The 27,990-nt window shown below is 41.0% G+C and overlaps 1 protein-coding gene across 2 annotated transcripts; it reads left to right on the forward strand.

Annotated features, from left to right (window-relative positions):
- Positions 1-27,990, forward strand: LOC139267145 (arrestin domain-containing protein 3). 2 transcript variants are annotated; one of them, XM_070885006.1, is made up of 8 exons: positions 1-550; positions 4,435-4,516; positions 5,541-5,688; positions 7,124-7,226; positions 8,048-8,304; positions 10,671-10,833; positions 14,929-15,083; positions 25,889-27,990. In XM_070885006.1, the coding sequence occupies exons 1-8, from the start codon at positions 271-273 to the stop codon at positions 25,952-25,954; spliced, it is 1,254 nt and encodes a 417-aa protein (XP_070741107.1). In that variant the 5' UTR covers positions 1-270; the 3' UTR covers positions 25,955-27,990. The 2 variants fall into 2 exon arrangements, with proteins under 2 accessions (XP_070741107.1, XP_070741115.1); XM_070885014.1 differs by lacking the exons at positions 1-550; positions 4,435-4,516; positions 7,124-7,226 and having other exon boundaries at positions 5,606-5,688.

The following is a 27,990-nucleotide window of genomic DNA, read 5'->3' on the forward strand; positions in this document are numbered from 1 at the left end:
CTGGGGTTGTTTTTCACAAAAACCGTTTTAAGTGAGGTGGTAGGTATGATATCCCCGTCTTTTGTACAGACCAAAAGCTGGGCAACAGCATCTCTGACTGTCCAAATCCAGATGCTCCTTTTTAATATTCCACTGGTCGCGCCTGCAGCTTTTGCAGCCAAAGGCATTGATCAGTGGTGAAGGTCCCACTTTTCAGATCTTCATTTTTTTTGTACATTTTTTATACATACACACACACATATATATCTATCTGTATATAGATATATAACCATGGTGCTGGGAAAGGTGAAGAGTTTTACAATAAGCTATGACTGTCCTAATGATAACAACATCCCCGTCTATGCCAGCGGAGATTCAGTCTCTGGACGGGTGATTATAGAAGTTACTGGTGAAATCAGGGTGAGATCTCTTACAATCCATGCGAGAGGGCAGGCGAAAGTGCGCTGGACGGAATCGAGAAACGCTGGTTCTAATACTGCCTACACTCAGAACTACACTGAAGAAGTGGAGTATTTCAACCACAAAGACCTATTAATCGGACACGAGAGAGGTAAGCTTTGAATTGTAATAAAATCGGCTTCAAATACGATCTGTAAGTTTGTATTGTTCAAAGTCTTTGTGCAGCTTTCTGTAACCCTACTGTAAAATGTTAGCAATTCAGGGCAGATCACTGGACATTATACAATAGTGCATTTTTTTATTTATTATAAAATATACGGTAAATAACAAAAAAAATAACCCTGTATAACTTCACAGATGTAAAAGTTCGCTATCCTGTGGTTCACCTTTCACTGCCAATTTGATTGCCAATGAGTGGTGAGACGTTACACGGGGTGGATAGCAAACGTTCCAAAGCAATTTTTCGTGTCAATACCTCACTGGTTTTGTTGCAATTCTATTGCACCGATACATAAGGGATTTAAAACTCCTTTTGTTTTCGTGATCAATCCCGTCATTCTGTAATATAATGTGATGCAATGCTAAAGATCGTCTATGTATCGAATTATAGTGACACAAACTTCACCCAAGCCTGTTTTTTAAAAAAAACTGTGCTTAGATCTTAAGACCAATTCCAAATGATAATAGAAATTAAATGCCTGAATGTCTTTTTAGAACTGCAGTAATTTATATAATGCCCTGCGTGCCTGCAATGGCTTCCAGACTTAAGTCCTTGAATTTAAGTCCTTAATATATAGTCCAAAAATTTTTGCGATCTGGTTCATTATTTTTTTTAAAAGCTAATCAAATCATTACTAATTTGATGCAACTGTCCTATTTTATCTAAAGATACTATGTACAGGAGTATAGTCACATTTACACTCATTCGACACGGTATCACTTGGATGAGGTGCTATGACATCAAAATGGATTTTATATTGTGGATTTAAAGAATAGTATTCCAATAATATCCTACTTGCAAATTATGTATTAAACTATTGCAAATCTATTATATATTTAGTAACATTTAAAAAAAGGGTTAGTTGTTTTCCTAAGTTTCCACCCTTTGTTCAAAGCGGTTCAATCCTGTTTGGGACAAGCATTGGGGGAAGGGGGGGCTGTGAGTCTTCTCTTCGCTCATTGGTCGACACCGTCAGATGGTGAGGATGACTTAATGCTATTTTGCAGAAAAACAATTTGCAACAGCTGCTTTGCACCTTCGTTATACACGTATTTTGCCTATAAAATTGTGTATTTTTCTGGAAATGACCCTTTTCAACGCCCTTATATTGGTGCAGTTTTGTTGCCGTACCACCATATTCAATTTGCAAAGCTTCCACTGCAAAATTACGTTATTTGAATCCAGTTTTGTGGATATTTTAGGAATATATCAAGACATTGCATGTCGATTTTTGTGGTACATTCATATGTCCACCTTGAACTCCTTTCAGAGTTCCTGTTAATGGGCAAGTACACAACAACTCTTTTGAGTAAACAAAACAATCATTAGATCAATTGCCCCCGCAAGTACACAAGGATTATTTGTCCTGACCCAGCTGACCGATGCATTCGTTTTATTTCCAATTTCGCGAAACAATTATTTGTGTAATTCCCCAATCTGTAGCCGACATCGTCGAATGATTGCAATGGGTATTTATTCATTGTTGCACATTTTCTACCTTTTTTGTACTGAAGTTTTAGTGTTATGTGTCTTGCCCAAGTTTCTGTCGTTCAGCTTAGCTTTGTTGCAGTTGCCCCTCCCCGGACTGCCGATTGGTGCTGCTGTTTGTTAGACTGTTGCTAAGGCGCTGTTAACTTTTCCTTGGTCAGTGGAGCTGCCTATCATCTCGCTTCCTCTGCCCTAGTCCATCAGCATTGCAAAAAAATACCCTCAGAAGAGTTCAAGGCTTTGAAAGGGAGAGCAGTAAAATATTGATGTAGAAACCTGTCACTTGGCACAAATGCAATTTATTAGAATTTTTATTAACGCTATTTTATTCCAGGGTGGTGGCAACGCCAGTATCTTCCCTATAGTTAAATATACTATGGATGACCAATATCAATCATTTAGGTTCTGCAATCGTGGGAGTTTGCATATGATGGGTCCAGAACATTTAGTGGCTTAAAAAATCAATGTGATGAGAATTTTATTTAAAAAAATGTATTTTTGTTAATCCGTTTTCTTTCTGTGCATTGAGGAGCTTTGTGCAGTTGCAATTTGCAGAGCTGTGTGCTGCGACGCCCCTCCCTCTGCTCTGAGCCTCTCCCACAGCACGCTAGGCTGCGCTCTGCTCTGCCTGTCTCTGTGCTGATGAATACCATGTGCATGCGGCTGTGCTGGGCTGTTCGCGCCGGTTCAGGCCGGCTCTCTCTGCTCTCCGCCTGATTGACAGCTCGCTACTTGTTTACCGCTCCACTGCAAAGCCTAGCTGAGCTGGCAGAAAAGGCAGCCAATCTGAAGCACAATCTTGCTGCAAAGCAAAGTTACACAAAGGCTTTTAATAATGCAACATTTTTTTTTTAAATAAATGCAACATTTGTCTTAAATATTTCTCTCTTTAATAAAACCGTTTTCAACCATGTGTAAGTAATAGGAATTGCTCTTCATAATCCACTATCATGTGGAAATGCACGTTGCTAGTCGTGTTGTAACAGTATTTTAATAAAACTGATAATTCCTATTAAAAGGTTTTAATATCCAGTGCAATGATACGATGGAATAGGCACTCCAGTTGGAAGAGACAGGTGTAGTGTGGCAAAGGGTCGTCAGTAAATGGCAACCAGCATCAGGTTGTTACAGAATTTGCTGATTTTTTTAAAAATCCTGATGATCGTCAAGAAACGTATAACTTAATATGGAAACGAATCGAGGTAGTTTGAACATGGTCACGTCATTGAGGAGAATAAGGAAGGTCAAGTTGTTTATCATAAAATTAAAATCCCCAAAGGCTCAACTGTGGCTGTGCAGGGTGGAGCTACTCGGACCCTGTGGTTCCTGATAGGGCCACTTCAAACAACGCTGGAGATCGCCTAGTAACTCCAAACAATCAGCCTGACTGTACCTTCCCCTTTTCCTGTAGGGCGAACAGAGGCTTTTTGCAATCGGTAGCCAGGATCCAAGACGAATAAATTGTTAACTGCACTACTATTAGCCCATCCTTTCAGAATACAACCCTAAGGTCGTCCCATCACGCAATCTTTTTAAAAATGTAATCCGATGTTCTGGCTTCTACCACTTTTCTAGTTACCCATTCCAGATGAATTAGCCTATTTATAGAAACCGACAACATCATTCGTTGTTTTACCAGTTCCCTGCTTGAATATTAAATCCTCTGTACTTAAGAGCTAGAATTTTTAAATTCTGCTGTTTACACAACCATTCTACTAAAACAATACAATCAATCTGTATTGTTTCAGCTTCCATGAGCAAATAAGATGATATATAGTCCTTTTTTAACCTGGACTGGCTTATATGTGACTCCAGCCTCATACCATTCTGGTTGACTTTTAACTGCCCTCTGAAGTGCCCTAGCACACTACTCACTAACTGCTACCAACAATTCAAGAAGAAGATCCCACCACTATCCTGTCAGGGCAACTAGGGATGGGCAATAAATTACAGATTTGCCAGCGATACCCATGTCCCAAGAATTAATTTTAAAAATTGGAGGATATAGCTGTTCATGTAGTTTATTAAAGCATCAATAATATAAATTAGAGCAGGACTTGTTCATGCTTCCATCACATAGCATTATTGATATCTAATCATGCTAATTTTCCTTTAAAATGTACCAGGTACATTTATTGCATTATTTTCTAATTTTTCCAATAGAAATGTTAATTTCCTCCAAGTTGTATCTGTCTACAAAAAAAACAGAGGGATGTTGATGTGTTATAAAGTAAATTAATCTAATCTAATAAGTAATGGCTGTGCATATGTACATAACCCATAAAATAGCTGGTTTGATGATTCAAATTATTGAATACATTTTTCAGATGATGATGATTCTGAAGAAGACCTCACCACTATACCTTCAGGCAGACATGAGTACCCATTCAGCTTTGAGCTTCCACAGATGTAAGATTTGCATTTTTCTATTATTGCTGCTGCCTTGTCATGTGTTTCTGGGAGTAAATTGCAAAAAAAATCTTTCAAAATGTAAATGAATTTTTATATAATTATAGATTTGTATCATAAAGCTGCTTGTTGATGAGATTCCCCTCATTCCTTGTACAAACTCTTTTTACCTGGGTGAGATTCTGATGAAGCCTATTCAGCCCAAAAGATCTCATTCTTTCAGAATAACAACGCTAAGGTCTTCTCATAACAGAATCATTTATTTTAAATATGTCCAGTGTTTTGGCCTCCACTACTTTTTCTAGCGACCCATTCCAGATGATAATCACTCTCAGTGTAGAATTACATAGAATGTACAGCACAGAAATGGGCTATTCAGCCCAACTGGTTCATACTGCAGTTTATGCTCTGTTTGAGACTCCTCCCACTCCAATTCATCTAACCCTATCGGCATAACCTTCTATTCCATTCTCCCTCATGTGTTGATCTAGTTTCCCCTTAAATGCATCTATGCAATTTGCCTTAACTACTCCTTGGGGTAGTGAGTTCCAGATTCTAACCACTCTCTAGGTATATATGTTTCTCCTGAATTCCCTAAATTTTCTGTTGGATTTATTAGTAACTATCTTACATTTATGGCCCCTAGATTTGCCCACCCCCCCAACAAATGGAAACATCTTCTCTACATCTACCCTCTCAAACCCTTTTGTTATCTTAATGACCTCTATTAGGTCTCTCCCTCAGCCTTCTCTTTTCTAGCTTATGTCCTCTTCTCTTGCTACCCTGGCATATCTGATAATCTTCACAGGAGACTTGTATGATGAAAGAAGAGATCTGGGATATTATGCTTCCAATCAAAATTATTTCAACCAACTAAACTCCCTATGAATTTCGAAAGACTTTCTGTAGTAACTCTTGACTGGTGGCGCTGTCTTGATTGATTCCTATGAAGTTGATTTTGGTGTTGCAAATTCGTACCATGTCATGTGTTGCCATTGCTTTATGATTCTTTTTTTTCTGACAGACCATTAGCTACCTCCTTTGAAGGCAAATATGGCAGTGTTCGCTATTGGGTGAAAGCTGAACTGCACAGGCCGTGGATGTTGGTAATGAAAGTGAAGAAAGAATTTACAGTCTTTGAACACATTGACATTAACACTCCATTGTTGCTGGTAAGTACTGCAAAACTTTGCAAACTTACCAATGTAAAATTCTGTAGATTTCTCCAGACATGTACATATTTAACTCCATTTAATAAAGGATGCAAGATGTTAATATAGGAGCTCCCAGTAATTGAAACCAAGTGGTTACAATAAAACAAAATTTATTCTCCACTGGCTGAAACAGCTAGGCTAAAATTACTAGAAAGCCCTGAAGAGAAAACATTGCCATTACATTTTTATGAAACAGTTGCTGTTTTAATTTTAAAGTATGATCAATTGGTGTTGAAAATTGGGTAGATCCCTCACAAGCTGTAGTATAGGTGATTATTGTACAAGACTTGCATTGTTCTGCTTAAATTGAATGCAAGCCCATAACCAATAAGTCATTCCCATCGAAGATTATGAACCTATTTAACTGCAATACAGTGGTACAAATTCTTCCAGAAGATTAAACTGTTTCACCAGACAGAACACTAACAAAACAGACACATTCATCAAGTTATAAAAAAAAAACTGCATAATCTCCAGAATATGTAAATCCCATTTATCCCACACTATGCAGATTTTATTTTAACTCCAATCCTGATTAATCCGAAGTGGGAGTGGTGCCAATAATTAAACTTTTTTCATTTTGAGTATGGCTCTTAGATTTTTTAAAATAAATTTGATTGTTTTAAATGCACATGTGAAATATTGTAGCATTTTGGTTCCCCCATAGCTGTACAAGCAGACTGCATTTCCTCAGCTCAGACTATAAATGTCTCAGAAGCTGCAGTAAAGGGTTAACCACATAAAACCAAGACTATTCCACCACAGTGCTCATCATAGCTTAGATCTATCCAGTCATTAACTGACGCATACAAATAATGCATTTTTAGCAGTACATCCCTGGGTAACGACCAGAAGCAGAAATTCCTGCTTGTTTTTACACAGACTAACACAAATACTTGATTGAATTTTAACTACATTTCACAGTTGCCTCCCATTACCCTAAACCCTGATGCCGATGATCCTTTTTAAAGGATCTTGACTTTGTGAGAGTGATTTCTTTAAATGTCTTTATAAATATTCATGGCAGTGGGGGGGGGGTATTTTTGTGAACAATGCTCAAAATATGAACTTGTAAACTGTTCAGAGCAAACTAAAACATTTCTGACCAGTGGTGTTTCAGTGGTACTAATTTTAACTACTTGTCCATTAAAGGTGGTGGGCTACTATGCACCAGCTATGGGACTGACAATATGCACTCTTGTGCATTGTGCAAAATTGATCACATGCCTGTATTAAAATTCTCTGTAAAAATCATTAATACCTTGCACTTTAAAGTGTCCAGCAGAGATTTTCAGGTATTTTGCTATTAACATAGCACCATATGTCATCCTGAGAGACTGTCTTTTCTGAAGGGGAGCAGGGGTATTTACTGTGCTTTCTGTTCTTTTTGCAGTCACCACAGGCAGGCACAAAAGAGAAAACTCTTTGTTGCTGGTTCTGTTCCTCAGGCCCAATATCCCTAAGTGCCAAAATCGAACGGAAGGGCTACACACCAGGTAAAAATCTGGAGCACTGAAAACTAATTTCAGTACTTGGTCTATGCTAAGTTAACTGATTCCAGCCGGGTGGCAGTATTGGTGCTACAACTGACTTCAATGTGTATGCACTAGGACAGGAAAAGTCAGCCAGGCTTCACACTCCCAATTGTTATCCAATTATCCCTACTTTCTCGTACCTTTACTGCAAAGTGCAGGTGTACATATTTCTGTTAAGGAGAGGATTAGGCTTGGCTATCATCGAATAGCTTTTATCAAATTTATTGAATAGCCTGCTAGCATTTATTGTCCACACCAAGCTGGCCATCCTTCATGTTCAGATCAAGTACCAGAGGGTTGCTGGTGGCAATCGGACCATATCTTAGCACAAGTTACCACTTTCAGGAGAGGATCAGAGCAGGTTTGCACAGAGGAGATTCTTTACAACAATAATCAGCAAATTTAGTTAAATTGTTTTAGATATTCTATAAGTGCATCTTTTCAAATCTTGGCTTTTAATTACAGTAAACTAAATACAATAGGTTTCTTTAAATCACCCCACTTAGTAATATTTTAATTGTGGAAGGAAAAAATGGCTCCAGATGTCCACTGTTAATGCTGAGACTAGTGCGATTGACATTGCCATTTTGATAGTTGTGTCCTTGCATGTTAAAGCACAAACGCGATCAATACAGAAAACTACTGATTAATAGGTTGATGCATTGGATGTTATTTAAACTGGATGTTAAATTATTCTCTCTAATGAGACTGAATACATATTCCAGATATAGTGCACAATATAATTTATTTTGTGTGTGTGTATGTGTGTTTTTCTTGTGCAGGTGAATCAATTCACATATTTGCTGAAATTGAGAATTGTTCTTCCCGTATGGTAGTGCCAAAGGCAGCCATTTACCAAACACAGACTTTCTATGCCAAAGGGAAAATGAAGGAAGTTAAACATCTTGTAGCCAACTTGCGAGGAGAATCACTGTCATCGGGAAAATCAGAAAGTTGGAATGGAAAACTGCTGAAAATTCCACCAGTGTCGCCCTCGATTGTAGATTGCAGTATAATCCGTGTGGAATACTCACTGACGGTAGGTGGTTTCTTGAATTACAGTTTTGTGTGCTGACAATGCAAAATGAGGACATTGAAAAACATTGGTAACACCAGTCCTTTAAAGAAGGAGGTTTACTGTGCTATCATCTTTTTCTTGCCTTAGTTCTTCCTCACCTTTTTTTATTTTTTTCTCTTTCCCCATCCCCAAGTCTAGCTCAATACAATCTTTGGTTAGGATGTTTAGTTTGTAGAAACATCTGAGATAGGTGGGGATCCTTTCCCAGCCAGTTTCCCTCCTAATAACTTGTCCAAGGCTGAGAAACTGGCTGTCAAGGAAAGCACAAGTAACTGTATGGGAAATTTTTCATGGACTTGATATTTTTCCTAACCCTTTTTTTAGGTTTCCTGCTGTAAGCTTGAAGAATGCAAAATTCCCTTTTCCCCAGGTAACGTTTTGTGACTGCAGGTGCTTGTAAGATGAACAAAAAAATTGAATAAAATGTATTTTTAATGTTTGTATGTATTTCTTTCCCATTTAAAAAATTATTTTCTCCCTTCTTTAGATCACCACGCACTACATCCCGGCCAAGAGGGCGTGAAGGTGACCTGCTCCCAGGCCAATGCCGCTCTGTAACCGGCTGCCAGGAGGTGCGCGGGGTGACTTGCCCTGTTTTTAAAACTGTTAAAACATTTTTTTATTATTCTTATGGGGGAGATAGTTAGCTTCCACTTATCCCCCCTCCGCTGGCCTGGTTGAGATTGGTAACTCACTGTCTTGGGAATAGTGTTATTTTACATTTTAGAAAAATTGTCCTTTCTCTAGGAACCTACTAGTCTAAAGTTCTGCTGCATATTTTTTTTTTCTTGGTGGGTTAGCTTAACTGTGACCATTCTAGGATACGTTACAGTGATGTGTCACAAGGTTTAAGAAACTAACATCTATTAATGTCCTTCTGCAAAAGTGTGTGAGCTTGAGGATAACTCTGGTTTCCTGCAGGGAATTTAGTAGTGACTGCGTCATTAAAAACCACATCACCTGTTGCTGTATAGTCAAATCAAAATCTCCTTTCTGTAGAACACTGGAGCAATTCAGTGATGAAGACAATTATTCTGAATTTGAAAGTAGCCCTGTAGTAAAATTGTGTATCATTTTTTTTTTTCCATCCTAGTTGGCAATTGTAAACTCATGCAAACATTTTCAGCTCCCTGGTGGGTGAGGGATTTATGTAAAGGGATGCTCTGTTTTTACATTTTGTTTCATTTTTTGTATTTGTATTTCCAAGAGATCACACAAGCGACTAGAGGGTAAAAGCAGTACTAAACCACTACATATCAAAGTTACATATTCAATATCTAATCTGTGTTGAGTTTAGCTGATCACAGCCAATATAGTAATTTGGGTGTGTCAGTGCATCTGGCTGAAGGAGGGGGAAAAATTAATCAGGGATCCTGTTCTTGATCACTATTCAGTAACCTCTACTGCAGTGCTGGATATGTGAACATCATTGAGAACAGGATCAGGCTTGGCTGTGATGCCCCTTGTAGTTGAATGGCCAGCCACTGATTACCATCTAGGGTCCTAAATGAAGAATGGTTACTTGGGTGAGGTATTGAAGGGCTGGCAGCGACACCTGTAGAATATTAGACAACAAGAGTCAGCACCTTTTTAGTGGGGGGGGATGGGAAGAAAATTGAGAGGGAATCTTCATTTGAAACTTGTGTGCCATTAAAGAATGGCACAAAAATACAATACATGTAGCGTGATCTTTCAGAAAGACAGATAAGTTGCAATTGAATCTTTTTTTTAGATGAGGCCCAATTTTTTACGTATAATTTACCAAAATATTCTGAGTACAAGTTTTGTAGTTTAACTTTGTCTTTTCAGTTATGAAGCATTCAGAGGTAAATTGCAGTGCCTTCTCCCAAAGTTCATTGGGTTAATGCACACCATGGTACGTTATTGAGCTGTGCAAACCGAAAAGCTCGCATATTTTGATTCCAGCTCTGCCGAGTTATGTGATATCAGCCGGACATTGGTGAATGCAATACTTGTAACCTCGATGGTAGTTTTTTTTAATATAAAGTAAAAACAAAACTGACCAGGTTTCCCACTCCAGATTGCTATCCAGGGACCATGCTGGAAGTGCATGTGTATGGATATATATTGAAAACTGGATTAGTTGAACCCAATAATGGAATGGCCCACTGACCTTCATTATCCAGGTGTTCATGTGAAAAATAGCCACTTGGGTGAGGTATCAGAGGGCTGTGCTGCTGCCATTGGAACCTTGCTCCAGCATGAGTTGCCACCTTCTGAAGAGGAGGGGTAAGGGGTGAAAGTTGGAAAGGGGTGGAAAAATAAGTGTCAGTGATTAAAACTTTCAATTCTTTCTTTTTTCTTAGGTCTATGTGGATATCCCTGGGGCAATGAATTTAACCCTGAATTTACCACTAGTTATTGGTACAATTCCCTTGCATCCCTTCGGCAGCCGAACATCCAGCGTCAGCAGCCAGTGTAGCATGAATTTGAACTGGTTAAGCCTCGCACTGCCTGAAAGACCTGAAGGTAAAAACAAGCTCTGGCAAAAATGTGATCGATTATGAGGCAGCTCCCCCCTTTCGCCAATTGGATAAAATGATGACCCAGTGTAACAATTAGCTGGACAAACTAAAAGGTCCAAGGTTTGATTCCTGGCCAGTGCTAAGTTAGCTAATCTCAATTGGGGTAATATTTACTGCACTGCAGTACCCCACAGGGATCGGGTCATGGGCGTATTTAAAAGGAAATCGGCCAGGGTTCCTGCTTCTCACTACTATCCAATTGCATCTGTTGGAAAACATGAACATGTGAATACTTGGATTGGATGCAACAAGAATGCCCGTTCATGGATGAATAGCTTCCTCACATCTACTTTCTGCGTTGTCATGTGAAGAATCACTTCTTGGGCAATATACCAGAGAGCAGCCAATGGCTGTGGAACTGTACCAGCAAGAATCAATGTCTTAAGAACACAAGAAATAGGAACAGGATAGGCCCTACGGCCCCTCGAGCCTGCTCTACCATTCCAAAAGATCATGGCTGATCATTGACGTCAATTCCACTTTCCTGCCCGATCTCCATATCCCTTGATTCCCCTAGACTTCAAAAATCGACCTATCTCGGCCTTGAATATACTCAGAGACCCAGCATCCACAGCCCTCTGGGGCAGAGAATTTCAAAGATTCACAACCCTCTGAGTGAAGAAATTCCTTCTCATTTCTGTCCTAAAAGGCATACTGCTTATCCAGAGACTGTGCCCCCTTGTTCTAGACAATCCAGCCAGGTGAAACAACCTCTCAGCATCTACCCTGTCAATTCTCTTCAGAATATTGTATGTTTCAATGAGATCACCTAATTCTTCTAAACTCCAGAGAGTATAGTCCCATTCTACACAATCTCTCGTCATAAGACAGCCCCTCATTCCAGGAATCAATCTAGTGAACCTTTGTCGTAATGCCTCCAAGGCAAATATATCCATTCTTCGATAAGGAGACCAAAACTGTGCACAGTACTCCAGGTCTCACCAAGCCCCTGTACAATTGTAGCAAGACTTCCTTGCTCTTCTCCTCCAACCCCCTTACAATAAAGGACAACATGAGAGTGTTGATATGAGGGTAGGTTGGGCCTATACGCATTGGAGTTCACAAGAATGAGAGGTGATCTTATCGATACATATAAGATAATGAGGGGGCTCGACAAGCTGGATGCAGAGAGGATATTTCCACTCATAGGGAAAATTAGAACGAGGGGACATAGAATAAGGGGCCGCCCATTTAAAACTGAGATGAGGAGAAATTTCTTCTGAGGGTTGTAAATCTATGGAATTCTCTGCCCCAGAGAGCTATGGAGGCTGGGTCATTGAATATACTTAAGGCGGAGATAGACAGATTTTTGAGCGATAAAGGGTTATGGGGAGCGGGCAGGGAAGTGGAGCTGAGTCCATGATCGGTTCAGCCATGATTTTATTGAATGGTGGAGCAGGCTCAAGGGACCAAATGGTCTACTCCTGCTCCTATTTCTTATATTTGTATGCCATTTGCCTTCCTTATTACTTGCTGTACTTGTAAGCTACCTTTGTGTTTCTTGCTCCAGGACACCCACATCTCTCTGAACAGCAACATTCAAAAGTTTCTCACCATTTGAAAAAGATTCTGTTTTTTTAATTCTTCCTACCAAAGTGAATAACCTCACATTTTCCTACATTATACTGCATCTGCCACCTTACTGCCCACTCACTTAGTCTATCTATAACCCTTTGCAGCCACTTTGTGTTCTCCTCACCGCTTACTGTCTCACCTACCTTTTGTATCGTCAGCAAACTTGGATACATTACACTCGGTCCCTTCATCCAGGTCATTAATATAGATTGTAAATTGCTGAGGCCCCAACATAATGCTTGCGGCACCCAACTAGTTACAGCCTGCCAACCTGAAAAAGATCTGTTTATCCCTACTCTGTTTTCTGTCCATTAACAAATCTTATATCCATGCTAATATATTACCTCCAATCCTGAGCTCTTATCTTGTGTAATAACCTTTTATCTGTCACCTTTATAGAATACCTTTTGGAAATCTAAATATACTACATCCACTGATTCCCCTTTATCTACCCTGGTAGTTACATCCTCAAAAAACTCATAATAAATTTGTCAAACACGATTTCCCTTTCATAAAACCATGTTGACTCTGCCTAATCATCTGATACCACTGCCTTAACAATGGATTCCAGCATTTTCCCGACGTCTGATGTCAGGCTAACTGGCCTGTAGTTCCCTGTTTTCTCTCTCCCTCCTTTCTTGAATAGTGGTGTTACATTTGCTACCTTCCAATCTGCTGGAACGTTCTAGAATCTGGTGAATTTTGAAAGATCAAAATCAATGCATCCACTATCTCTGCAGCCACCTCCTTTTAGAACCCTCGGATGTAGGCAGTCAGATCCAGGAGATTTGTCGGTTTTAGTCCCATTAGTTTCGCTAGCACTTTTTCTCTGCTTGCATGAATTATATTAAATTCCTTACTCTCATTAGACCCTTGGTTCCCCACCATTTTAGGTATGCTTTTTGGTCTTCTACTGTAAAGACAGATACAAAATATTTGTTTAATGTTTTTGCCATTTCCTTATTCCACACAATAATTTCTCCTGCCTCTGTCTCTGCCTCTAAGGGACCAATATTCACTTTTGCTACTGTCATCCTTTTTACATATTTGTAGAAGCTCTTACAATCTGTTTTTATATTTCTTGCTAGTTTTTTCTCATCGTCTATTTTTTCCCTTTTTTATCAATTTTTTGGTCATCCTTTGCTGGTTTCTGAAACTCCGAATCCTCAGGCTTACTACTATTCTTCGCAACATTATAAGCTGCTTCTTTCAATCTAATGTTATCCTTAACTTCTTTAGTTAGCCATGGAGGGATCACTTTTCCTGTGTGGTTTTTGTTTCTCAATGAAATGTATTTTTGTTGAGAATTATGAAATATTTCTTTAAATGCTAGCCACTGCTTATCTAGTGCCATACCTTTTTAATCTATTTTTCCAATCTACGTTAGCCAACTCGCCCTTCATACCTATATAATTGGTTTTATTTAAGTTGAAGACTCTAGTTTCGGACTTGGACAAATCACTCTCAAACGTATTGTGAAATTCTTTTGATCACTCTGCCCCAGAGGATCCTTTACCAAGAGATTGGTAATTAACCCTGTCTCATTACACAATACAAGATCTAAATTAGCCTGTTCCCTGGTTCGCTCCATGACATATTGTTCTAGGAAACTGTCCCGAATGCATTCCATGAACTATTTTTACCAATTTGATTTGTCCATTCTATATGAAGATTAAAGTCCCCCGCTTGTAACAAAGGTAATGTTATTGCATTACCTTTGTTACAAGCTCCTACTATTTCTTGATTGAATATTCTGTTCAATGGTACAGCTACTGTTGGGGGGCCTATATACTACACCCACCAATGTTCTCCACCCATTGTTATTCCTTATCTCCACCCATACTGATTCTAATTCCTGATCTTCCGAGCCAAGATTCTTTCTCTCCACTGTCCTTATGTCATCCTTTATTATCAGGGCTACCTTGGTCCCCTTGCAGACCACGTCTCTGTAATGGTTATTGGATCAAACCCATTTATCTCTATTTGTACCACTAGTTCATCTATCTTATTACAAATGCTTCATGCATTCAGATAAAGAGCTTTTAATTAAATTTTGTTACCATTATTCCCTGCTTTGACTTTATTCTCTGCTGCGTTGCTACCATTAAACTCTCTGTCCCTTCCTGTCACACTCTACTTATTTTTACCCAAATCGCCACCCTGCTCTATTGCATTGACCTTTCTCTTTAGAGATCTAAAATCTCTCTTTTTTCCCCCCCCCACTTTTTTTAGTTTAAAGCCCTATCTACAGCTCTGCTCTCGGGTCGTTCCCCACTCTTTTAAAGGGAGGACGAGCAGAAAGAAATCATAAATGCGGCAGTGATTTATGTTTTTAATAAGTTACTTTTCGGTGTTAGACTAATAAAATAGGAATCTAGTATTGTACATAATGTTGTCATTGCAGTTGATTGAACTAACTGCAATTCATTTTAAATAATGACACACGCCTGTATTTTCATTTTAGCTCCGCCCAGCTATGCAGAAATTGTGTCTGAGCAGCAACGACGAAATAATCTGGCTACCACAGCAGTACGGGACGAATTAGAAAGAGTGTTCGAGGGACCATTGTTCGCCTACATCCAGGAATTTAGGTACCAGCCTCCACCCGTGTATTCAGAGGTGAGAGTCTTTTGGTTTATTTGGAAGAATGGGAATATGGGAACCTTTTATTAATTGGAATTTCTGAGTATACAGGATCTATATAATTAAAGATCTTGTGTAAAACACATGAAATTTGGGTAGACTTTCCTCATTTCCGAGCCTGTGGAATCTGCATTTCCCAGGCACAGTGAAGAGGAACGAAGGGCATAAACCGGTTCTGTCGGGTATTCACTCTGTCTGCACGATCTGGGATTTTGGGGGGGTTCCCCAGCTAGTATAATTGAGTCTGTTCCTGTAGTAGGAACAGCCCGAACGTTTCCAATATAATGAAATGGGAGGAGGCGTTCCAATCTGGCCTGGGACCGTTAGAAACCTATTTGGAGGGATGTCTGAAGAAACTTGGTGCAAGGGCTTCCACAGACCAGAGGATCTGCAGGGGTCTGGGGTAGGCCAAAGAAAAAGCAATCAAGCAGGCAAGTTATTTTAACACCCCCATCAGGACAATTGCAAGCACTTTAGGCCTTTTGGTTGCTGCTCTCCAGCTGTAGCCAAAAGGTCTTGATCTCTGTGAATTGGACCACAGCTGCAGGCATCTGCTGCAGTTTTGCCTCTACATCTGGGGATATGGGGGAACGGTAGCAAAAGGGCCAACAGGGGCAGGTATTTGTCTTGAGTTTCCCAGGCCATGTAAATGGCGCACGGAAGGAAAAACACCGACAGCTTCTTCATCAGAGAAGATACCACAGAAACCCACAACAAAGCAATCATTTGAAAGGCTGCGATTTCAACAGTCATGTCCCTGTGTTTATTGTTTCAAAGTGGTTCTAGTCGTGTTTTTTTTTAAATTTGTGACCCATCTGAATATATAACAATAGAAATAATGGACCCAAGTTTCGAGCCGCGCCTAGAACGGCGCAGTCCCGACCTGGACGCCCGTTTTTCGCACCACAAAGTGCACCTAAAAAAACCCTCCGTATTCTCCACCTCCCTGCAGGTCATCTGGCCCTCGGCGCGGCGCAGCAGGAGCTGTAGGGGGCAGAGCCAGGTCCCTGCGCCGAAAACAGTGCCGGGACCTCTGCACATGCGCGCTACAGTGGGCGCGCAAGTGCAGTAGCTCCAGGCGCCCGAAACTGTGGGAGGGGCCTGAAGCACGCAGCCCCGAGCCCTGGTCGAATGGCCTCACTGGGGCTGCGTGAATAAGGCTCCTCCCACGGCCAGCTCCTGCTTCCTCCCGACCCGACTCGACTCCCGCTTCCCGCCTCCGGACCGGACCCGACACCCGCTCCCCCACCCCCCCCCCCCCCGCCCCCGGACTGGATCCGACCTGACCTCCCTCCCCCCGACCTGACCTCCCTCTCCCCGACCCGAACCGAACCGACCTCCCTCCCACAGACCCGACCCAACGCCACCTACCTGTAAATCTGGTGTTGGGGACGGGCCCTGCCCGAAGTCTCGAGCCCGGCCCATTCGGCCTCCCCCCAATCTCCTTCCCACACCCTCAATCTCCTTCCCTCCCCCCCCCCCCCCCAATCTCGTTCCCCCTCCCCCCAATCTCCTTTTCCCCCCCCCCCCCCCACCCCTCCAATCTCCTTTCCCACCCCCCCATCCTCCTTTTCCCCCCCCCCCCCCCCCCCATCTCCCTGTCAGAAACACAGACACTGACAGACAGACAGAAAGATAGAGACACTAACAGAGACACACTGAGGGGGGCATCCCAGCACACTGTTGGAGGGCTCCCGGTGCTGCAGTCGGTAAGTAGAAAATGTTTTATTTATTGATTTAAAAAAAAAATTATTTCTTATTAATTTTTTTTGATTTATTGGTTGATTTATTGATGTATTTATCATTTATTATTGATGATGGCTCTTTATTTGTAAAACTGAAGTGTTTAATGTTTGTAAACTTCCCTTTTAAACCCCCCCCCCCCCCATTCCCTACGCCTGATTTGTAACCATCGCCTGATTTTCTAAAGTGTAGACAAGGTTTTTTCGAGCGTACAAAAATCTTCTCTTACTCCATTCTAAGTTAGTTTGGAGTAAGTTTTCACTCAAGAAACTTTGAAATCAGGCATAAGTGGCCGGACATGCCCCCTTTTGAAAAGAAAATTCTGTTCCAAAGTGAAACTGTTCTAACTGACTAGAACTGGAGCAAACTAAATGATGAGAATTCTGATTTCTAAGATACTCCGTTCTACACCAGTTGCTCCTAAAAATCAGGAGCAAATCATGTGGAAACTTGGGGGCCAATATTTCTATGATTACTACTGCTGCTTCTAAATTCCCATCTGTCTGCCCAGCACTGCCGATGGGGCCAAATTAATTCTCTCTGTTATCCGTTCTGACCTAGCCTGGCCACTCCAGTCCTTTGTAACCCTTTCTGTGACGTCAATCATGACATTGTCTACCCAGAGCTTCCTTGGTCTTCCTCAGCTTCTTGGTCCATGTACTTCTGAGCGCAGGGCCATGAAAGGTCCTAGCTTTTTCCATTCTTGAAACATGCCCAAACCACCACAACTGTCTTTCTTGGATCCTCTGTATAAGCATTGTTTCTTGTCAAAACCATGCTTTTATTATATAATTTTTGTCAACTTTTATTCGTCAATTTTTTTCTCACGTTCCAGCACTTCGATCCTTTTACTTATCTGGGGATAATTATCATTTCACAAACTCCTACCTTTTTTTCATACATTCATGGGATGTGGGCATCGCTGGCAAGGCCAGCATTTATTACCCAACATTAATTGCCCTTGAGAAGGTGGTGGTGAACCGCTGCAGTTAATGTGGTGAAGGTACTCCCACAGTGCTGTTAGGGAGGGAGTTCCAGGGTTTTGTCCCAGCAACGATGAAGGAACGGCGATCTATTTCCAAGTCAGGACGGTGTGTAACTTGGAGGCGAACTTGCAGGTGATCACGTTCCCATGCACCTGCTGCCCTTGTCCTTCTAGGTGGTAGAGATCGCGAGTTTGGGAGAAGCCTTGGTGATTTGCCACTGTGCATCTTGTAAATGGTACACACTGCAGACAGGAGTGAATGTTTAAGGTGGTGGATGGGGTGCCAGTTAAGTGGGCTGCTTTGTCCTGGATTCATCTGATCATCACCACCTTTGTTGTGCAATTTTTCAGATCGACTTTTAGATGTAGGGCAGATAGCACTACAACAAAATCAAGAACACCAGGGCCCAGAATTTCATAAACTTGTGCCAAAATATGGCATTAGTATGGCATAATACCAATTTTCAGTGCCAAATATCAAAGGAATTAGTTTGTAACTGACTTGCGCCCATTTTTAGGCTCTGCCTGAATTTAGAACCTTGCAGCACAAAAGGGGGCAATTCAGCCCATCGTGCCTGGGCTGGATTTCTGAAAGGGCTACCAATAATTCCCATTCATCTACTCTTTCCCCACAGCCCTGCAAATATTTCCTTTTTTAAGTAGATTCCCTTTTGAAAATTACTATTGGATCATCTTCCACAACCCTTTCAGGCAATGCATTCCAGATCATTATAACTCGCTGAGTAAAATCATTTCTTCTCATCTCGCCTCTGGCTTTTTTTGCCAATTATTTTACTTTTCTGTCCTCTCCTGCCAATGGAAACAATTTCTCCTTATTTACTGTATTCTAACCCCTCATAATTCTGAGCATCTCCATTCTCTCCGGATAACTGAAGGCCCTCATCCCTGGTACGATTCTACTAAACCTCCTCTGCACCATCTCCAAGGCCTTGACATTCTTCCTAAAGTGTGGTGCCCAGAATTGGACACATTACTCGAGCTGAGTTCTAACCAGTGATTTATAAAGGTTTAGCATAAGTTCCTTGTTTTTGTACTCTTATGGCCCTGATATTTACGGGTGGTTGGGGGGCGGGGGGGGGGGGGTTGTGAGATCTAAGAACTCGGTAAGGCTGGGTATGAGGATCTCATTAACATTTTAGCCCTGTTTCCTGCCCAACCACAGCCAAACTGACAGCCTGGTCGGTAAACACCAGCAGTAGAAGGCCGCAGCCAGGCTCTCCTGGACGGTCCCTGGCAATCGGGAGGTCGGAGAGGCTCGCAATTGAGGGCTGAGGGGGCGATGTCCATAATCATGGCTGGGCGAAACTTTTGGCTTCCTGGCCCACAAGGAGTGCTGAAAGAGCCACTTACCTGTGGAGCCAGCAGCTCCCATCTGCCTTTGAATGCTGAGCTTCCCGACCCCTTGGAAGCCTATTCAGCAACGGTAGATGTCAAATTGGGCTTCCAATTGCGTGTGGGTACCCAATTTAAAAATGTTGTTAAGTGTCCCACTTCTTCATAGCGGGACATTTGGGACCCCCGATATCCACCGGCGTAGACGGCCGCGTGTTGGTGTCATGTTGTGCGTATTCCACTTTTTAACCCTCCTATAAAGGCTGGAAGCTTTTTCAACAGCATTCTCAAATTGTCCTGCCTCCTTCAAAGATTTTTGTATGTTATCCCCCAGGTCTCTCTCTTCCTGCACCCGCTTTAATATTGTACCATTCGTTTATATTGCCTCTCTTCAATTTTCCTTCCAAAATGCATCACTTTACACTTCTCTGCGTTCAGTTTTATCTGCCATGTGTCGAGTGTCTATGTCCTCCTGAAGTCGTCTACTATTATGCTCACTGTTTACTACATTTTCAAGCTTTGCATCATATGCAAACTTTGAAATTAAGTCCTTTTATACCCAAATGCAGGTAATTAATTTCCTCGATCTTTTGCACCGAGTCAGTGAAACCTCTGCTGAAACTGTCTGCTACTCATTAACAAAGCTCCACCTCTCACGCAAAAGACCAAAGAAGACTGGTTTCCTGTATTTGTGCCTGTTCCGAATGGGGGTACATCAATTGCTCAATATTTCAGGTGCAGCAGGACCCAAAGTCATATTTTTAAGAACATAAGAAATAGGAGCAGGAGTAGGCCATTTGGCCTTTCTAGCCTGCTCCGCCATTTAATAAGATCATGGCTGATCTGATCCTGGGCTCAGCTCCACTTCCCTGCCCACTCCCCATAACCATTCACTCCCTTTATCGTTCAAAAATCTGTCTATCTCCACCTTTAAATATATTCAATGGCCCAGCCTCCATAGCTCTCTGGGGCAGAGAATCCCACAGATTTACGACCCTCAGAAGAAATTCCTCCTCATCTCTGTTCTAAATGGGCAATCCCTTATTCTTAAACTATGCCCCCTAGTTATAGATTCCCCCACAAGGGGAAACATCCTCTCTGCACCTCCTTATCGAGCCCCCTCAGAATCATATGTTTCAATAAGATCAATGAGTATAGGCCCAACCTGCTCAACCTTTCTTCATAAGTCAACCCCTTCATCTCTGGAATCAACCTAGTGAACCTTCTCTGAACTGCCTCCAATGCAAGTATATCCCTCCTTAAATAAAGAGACCAAAACTGTACACAGTGCTCCACGTGTGGTCTCACCAACACACTGTACAGTTGTAACAGGATTTCTCTGTTTTTATACTCTATCCCACTTGCAATAAAGGACAACATTCCATTTGCTGTACCTGCATACTAACTTGTTGTGTTTCATGCACAAGTACCCCCAGATCCCTCTGTACTTTTGTAATCTCCCTTTAAATAATAATTTGCTTTTTTATTTTTCCTGCCAAAGTGGGTAACGTCACACTTTCCCACATTATACTCCATCTGCCAAATGTTTGCCCACGCACTTAGCCTGTCTATATCCCTTTTGTAGATTCTTTCTGTCCTCATAACTTGCTTTCCTACCCATCTTTGTGTCATCAGCAAACTTGGCTACATTACACTCGGTCCCTTCATCCAAGTCATTAATATGGATGGCAAATAGTTGAGGACCCAGCACCGAACTCTGTGGCACCCCACTAGTTACTGTTTGCCAACCGGAAAATTGCCTCTTTATCCTGACTCTCTGTTTTCTGTTAGTTAGCCAATCCTCTATCCATGCTAATATATTACCCCCAACCCCATGAGCTCTTATTTTGTGCAATAACCTTTTATGTGGCACCTTCTTGAATGCCTTTTGGAAATCCAAATACACCACATCCACTTGTTCCCCCTTAAGCTTGTTATATCCTCAAAGAACTCCCAACAAATTTGTCAAACATAATTTCCCTTTCGTAAAACCATGCTGACTCTGCTTGACTGCATTATGTTCTTCCAAATGTCCTGCTACTGCTTCCTTAATGTTGGACTCCAGCATTTTCCCAACAGCAGATGTTAGACTAACTGGTCTATAGTTTCCTGCTTTCTGTCTCCCTCCTTTCTTAAATAGGGGTGTTACATTTGCAGTTTTCCATTCTGCTGGGACCTCTCCAGACTCCAGGGAATTTTGGTAGACTGCAACCAATGCATGCACTATCTCTGCAGCCACTTCTTTTAAGACCCTAGGATGTAGGCCATCAAGTCCAGCGGACTTATCCACCTTTTTAGTTCCATTATTTTACCGAGTACAACCTTTTCTTTAGTGATAGTGATTGTTTTAAGTTTCTCCCCCCCCCCCCCCCCTCCCTATAGCCCCTTAATTATCTATTATTGGGATGTTTTTAGTATCTTCTACCGTGAAGACCGATACAAAATATGTATTCAAAGTCTCTGCCATTTTCCTGTTCCCCATTATTAATTCCCCAGTCTTGTCCTCTTGGGGACCAACATTTACTTTAGCTACCCTCTTCCTTTTTATATACCTGTAGAGCTCTTACTATCTGTTTTTATATTTCTTGCAAGTTTACTGCCATAATCCATCTTCTCCCTCTATTTTTTTTTAAGTCGTTGTTTGTTGTTTTTTTTTTAATTTCCCAATCCTCTGGCCTCCCACTAATCTTGGCAACATTGTATATCAATGTTTTCTATTTGATACCATCCTTTACTTCCTTAGTTAGCCACGGATGGTTCTCCCTTCTCTTAAAGCCTTTCTTTCTCACTGGAATATATTGTTGAGAATTATGAGATATCTCCTTGAAAGTTTGCCAATGCTCATCAACCGTCTTATTCTAATCTATTTTCCCAGTCCACTTGAGCCAACTCTGCCTTCATACCTTTGTAATCGCCTTTATTTAAGATCCGGACACTGGTTTGTGACCCAAATTTCTCACCCTCCAACTGAATTTGAATTTCAACCATGCTGTGATCACTCTTTCCTTGAGGATCCTTTACTATGAGATCATTTATTAATCCTGTCTCTACACAGTAGCAGCTCATTTGGAAAAGCAAAATGCGTTCAGGCAGAGTTAGCATGGATTTATGAAAGGGAAGTCAATTTTGACAAATTTGCTAGAATTCTTTGAGGATGTAATGAACAGGGTGAATAAAGGGGAACCAGTGAATGTGATGTATTTGGACTTCCAGAAGGCATTTGACAAGGTGCCGCATAAAAGGTTACTGCACAAGATAAAAGTTCACGGAGGGGTTGGGGGTAATATATTATAGCATGGATAGTGGATTGGCTAACGAACAGAAAACAGTGGGTAGGAATAAATGGTTCATTCTCGGGTTGGCAATCAGTAACCAATGGGGTGCCACAGGGATCAGTGCTGGCACCCCAACTATTTACAATCTATATTAACGACTTGGAGGAAGGGACTGAGTGTAACGTAGCCAAGTTTGCCGACGATACAATGATGGGAGGAAAAGAAATGTGTGAGGAGGAGACACAAAATCTGCAAAAGGACATAGACTGGCTAAGTGAGTGGGCAAAAATTTGATAGATGCAGTATAATGTTGGAAAGTGTCAGGTCATGCACTTTGGCAGAAAAAAATCAAAGAGCAAGTTATTATTTAAATGGAGAAAGATAGCAAAGTGTTGCAGTACAGCGGGACCTGGGGCTCCTTGTGCACGAAACACAAAAGGATAGTATGCAGGTACAGCAAGTGATCAGGAAGGCCAATGGAATCTTGGCCTTTATTCGAAAGGGATGGTGTATAAAAGCAGGGAAGTCTTGCTGCAATTGTACAGGGTATTGGTGAGGCCACACCTGGAATACTGCGTGCAGTTTTGGTTTCCATATTTACGAAAGAAATATACTTGCTTTGGAGGCAGTTCAGAGAAGGTTGATTCCAGAGATGAGGGGTTGACTTATGAGGAAAGGTTGAGTAGGTTGGGCCTCTGCTCATTGGAATTCAGAAAAATGAAAGGTGATCTTATCGAAACATACAAGATTATGAGGGGGCTTGACAAGGTGGATGCAGAGAGGATGTTTCCACTGATGAGGGAGACTAGAACTGGAGGGCATAATTTTAGAATAAGGGGCCGCCCATTTAAAACTGAGATGAGGAGAAATTTCTTCTGAGGATTGTGGATCTGTGGAATTTGCTGCCTCAGAGAGCTGTGGAAGTTGGGCCATTGGATAAATTTAAGACAGAAATAGACAGTTTCTTAAACAATAAGGGGTTATGGAGAGCAGGCAGGGAAGTGGACCTGAGTCCATGATTGGATCAACCATGATACTACTAAATGGCTCAAGGGACCATATGGCCTTCTCTTGCTCATGTTCTTATGTAGATCTAAGATAGCCTGCTCCCTGGTTGGTTCCACAATGTACTGTTCAAGGAAACCATCCCAAATACACTTCATGAACTCTTCCTCAAGGCTTCCTTGGCCAATTTGATTTGTCCAATCAATATGAAGATTAAAATCACACATGATTATTGCTGTACATTTCTTAAAAGCTTCTATTATTTCTTGATTTATACTCTCTCCAGCAGTGTTGCTAGTGTTGGAGGGGCCTGTAGACTGTGCCCACCAGTGACTTCTTCCCCTTATTATTTCTTATCTCCACCCAAACTGATTCGACATCTTGATCTTCTGAGCCAATATAATTTCTCACTTCTGCACTGATCTCATCCTTTATTAAGAGCTACCCACCTCCTTTTCCTTTGTCTATCCTTCCGAAATGTCAAATATCTCTGAATATTTAGTTAGAGCCTTCGTCACCTTGCAACCATGTCTCTGTAATGGCTATTCGATCATACCCATTTATACCACAGTATCTGACAATTTGGAAAGATAGACAAGAAGGGAAAGGAGATGGGGTAGCTCTGTTAATAAAGGATGATATCAGGGCAGTTGTGAGAGATGATATTGGCTCTAATGAACAAAATGTTGAATCATTGTGGGTGGAGATTAGAGATAGTAAGGGGAAAAAGTCACTGGTGGGTGTAGTTTATAGGCCCCCAAATAATAACTTCATGGTGAGGCGGGCAATAATCAAGGGAATAATGGAGGCATGTGAAAAAGGAACGGCAGTAATCATGGGGGATTTTAACCTACATATCGATTGGTCAAATCAAATCGCACGGGGTAGCCTTAAAAAAACAAATTCACTAAATATATTCAAAAGGGAGTTAGATGAAGTCCTTACTACTAGGGGGATCAAGGGGTATGGCGAGAAAGCAGAAAGGGGGTACTGAAGTTGCATGTTCAGCCATGGAGTCATTGAATGGCGGTGCAGGCTAGAAGGACCGAATGGCCTATCCTGCACCTATTTTCTATGTTTCTATCTATGTTTCTACCTATTTGTGCCGTCAACTCATCAATCTTGTTACGAATGCTGCGTGCATTCAGATAAAGAACTTTTAATTTTGTCTTACCATTTTTCCCTGCTTTGATCCCACTTTCTGATACATTCTTATTTTTATGTATTCTGTCCCCTCTTGTCACAATCTGGTTATCATTTCCCCCACCGCTACCCTGCTGTATTGCCTTCTTCTTTCTCTTTGACTTTCTAAATTTCCGCTCATCTGAACCCTCCCCCTCACTATTTAGTTTAAAGCCCTCTCTACAGCCCTAGTTATTACTAGTCCCAGCATGGTTCAAGTGAAGCCCGTCCCAAGGGAACATCTCCCTCTTACAGCAGGACTGGTGCCAGTGCACCAGGAATCAAAACCCATTTCTCCCACACCAGTCTTCGAGTCATGCGTTCATTTCTCTGATCTTAGTTACCCTATGCCAATTTGCTCGTGGCTCGGGTAGTAATCCAGTGATTATTACCTTTGTGGTTTTGCTTTTTAATTTAACCCCTAGCTGCTCATTATCCCTCAGCAGAACCTCTTTCTTTGTTCTACCTATGTTATTGGTACATTGAACATTTGGCTTTTGTTTTAAACGTTTCTTTATTTCTGCTCATTGAAACCTACGTTGGATCTTTGAATGCATTTTTACAGCATCCGGATGAATTGCATTAAAAATTAAAAGTGCAATTATGAATGCATTTCTTAAAGATGCACGCCTAATGTGCATAAAAATGGGGGTTTGATGGCCTTAAACATTTAATTTTCATGTGAAGAAGGAATGGGGAATAAGTTCTGTGCTTTGGGCCCCGATTGTTTGCGCTGCTTTCTGTTTGTTTAATGGCAGTTTTTACGTTCTGGCATATGCTAATGACATTCAGAAATTTCCGCAATGGCAAGATCAGCATAAAATTTTGGTATCAATTGTCAGTTGCGTGTTGGAGGAAATTCCAGGCCTAGAATTTTTAGGAACAGAAAACGGCCATTAGACCACACCTTTATCATAGACCAATCCCACTCGTCTACCATTACCCTGTTTTGTCGCTGTTCTGTTGTTCTCAGTTTTTTCCCTCCTCTCTTGACAGCACTGACTCATGGTTGGCATCAATTGGTTGAGGCATGGACCAGAAGTCAAACCTGAACTGTGTGGCTCAGTATCACATTATAGGAAATACAAAAAAAATGGTCACCAAGTAATCACTAGCATATGTTTGCAGGGCCCTTTGCTGACTGTGCTTTCCCATTTTGTTCTATTTGAGACTGTTGTGGACTGGGGATCTGTCTGTACATTTGTTTGTTAATTCTTCTAATTCATTTTATTTTTCAGATTGATCCTAATCCAGATCAGTCAAATCAGAACCGAGAAATAAACCCATGTTGTTCCTCCCGCTGATGGGCTTTAAGTGGCTATTGAGCCTATTCTTTCACAACAGTTTTAAAATGCATCACTGCACACTGTTGAGGACAGAAGTCTCGACACAGAGATGAAACTCAGTGATGTTATATAACAGTGGATAGACAGAGACAGCCCATGGTAATGAAACCGAAAATCTGTGGCCGAGACAAAGCTGCTGAAGAGGCCAGAAGAAATCGTAACATTTTCATGTGGCACATACAAGAAGCAGCTGAAGTGGACAGTGGCCACAGTATGTCATGACATTCACACCATTCTACTGGGGTTCTCAACCTTAACTGAAATTTGCACATATTATTCAGTGCTTGTGTTGCGCTTCATATTCCATTCAGTCTTGAGATGGCTGTTTGTTTTTATTTTTGTTTGTGGTGAATTGCAGGCCGCAGACTTCAAAGTTATTGATTTCTGTTTGGGGTCTGCACAGTTCAAAGATCAAGTCAGCAGTGTTCAAAACTGACAGAATGCACTGATGTTATGCAGCCTGGACTGTACCTGCTTTGCACGTGCTCAGTATTGTCTTCTCAGGCTGGCCTTGCAACACCAACCTAATTGTGGCTTCTTTTAAAACATCAAATGCCTTCAAGCCAATATTTGTTGCCGTTTGTTCTTTTGCAGCCTATTGTAGTAGAACAGCAACAGATCAACAACCTGGGATAAGGCTACAGAGAAGATTCTAGGTTAATTTTCTATTGTTGAGAGACTATATATTTTGTCATTATTCCTATTTGTTGCATTTCTACTATATACAGAGTAGCTTTGTGTTTCAGACTGCCTAAAACACTCAAATCTCAGGTGAATTTGTCACTTGCCAAATTGTTGGTATTCTCTTTTTTGTGTTTTGATTAAATTGCACTGTTTTAAAATGAGGGACACTTGCAAAATATGGATGGGCTTTGAATTCCTTTTTGTCCCCCATAACCACCACCACATTTGACCATAATATTTACTCGCACAAGGAAGCATTACTTTTTCCTCTTCCATATTTTGATACCCTGTTCCCAATGAATTGGGCCAAGATTTGATTAACCTGTTTCCACAAAAAAGAATCAGCAATTCTAGACATTCTCAGTCTGAAGGACTTAAACACTTTGTTTAGTACTGGATGCTACACGTTTCATCAAGGTTGAAACTTTTAGAACCAGTAATGGGCATTTCTGTTGTGAAAAAAAGTCAAACTCTTCCAATTCGATCAGTCGCACGATTGAGTACAAGTGGTCTTATTCCACGAGTGGCCTTTTCGTAAAGAATACAAATTCAAGTGAAGTGTACTATTCTGTATTGACAAAAGTGCAGCACAAACATGGAATAGTTATGTGGAAGAGTTTGACTGTATTTATTACGCTGTGTATTTTCCTGTTCCGTTGTGGAGAGAGGGCATTGAGTTCACAGCATTTTGCGAGTGCCCCTGATAAATTATTTTGTGGGGTAGTTGGCATATTAGGGCATTTGATGTTTCCATTTGGGCAACCCTCATTTCTTTTTTCAAAACTAGGGATCAACAATTGCTTATGTCTACAGTAGGTGTGAAACCTGATTCCATACAACAAAAATTACAAAAAATAAAAAAAGGATCGATCAATATTCTGCACCCTTCATTGGCCAAAGATGGCTGGTCATTACTCATGATGCTCAGTTTTTCTTCGCTTTTCCGATCTTGAGTGCAGTTATTTGAATGGAGTTCTCAATACTTCAGATATAGATGTATTTGCTGAAACCGAATTGGTATGAGAATGTTTTTTAAGTATATATTTCTTAGATATTGGTCGATCCCTAATGTAAGAAAAAAGGACTTTGTAGTCCAGTATTCAATTTAGTTTCCTGATTTAAAAATTAGGAATAAATATTTTAAAAATCCAAAATGTTCTAGAAACCAAGTGCAATATTTAATGTTTTTTGTAAGGTTTTTTCCTTGACCGTGTACAGACTTTTTTTTTAGTTTGGTGCTGTAATTATCTTTGTAGATTTTGTTAAGGAGACAAAGATCCATGTTCTGTATGGTTTAATTTTTGTTTAGC

This window comes from Pristiophorus japonicus, chromosome 1 (genome assembly GCF_044704955.1).
Source record: "Pristiophorus japonicus isolate sPriJap1 chromosome 1, sPriJap1.hap1, whole genome shotgun sequence".
Classification (NCBI taxonomy): domain Eukaryota; kingdom Metazoa; phylum Chordata; class Chondrichthyes; family Pristiophoridae; genus Pristiophorus; species Pristiophorus japonicus.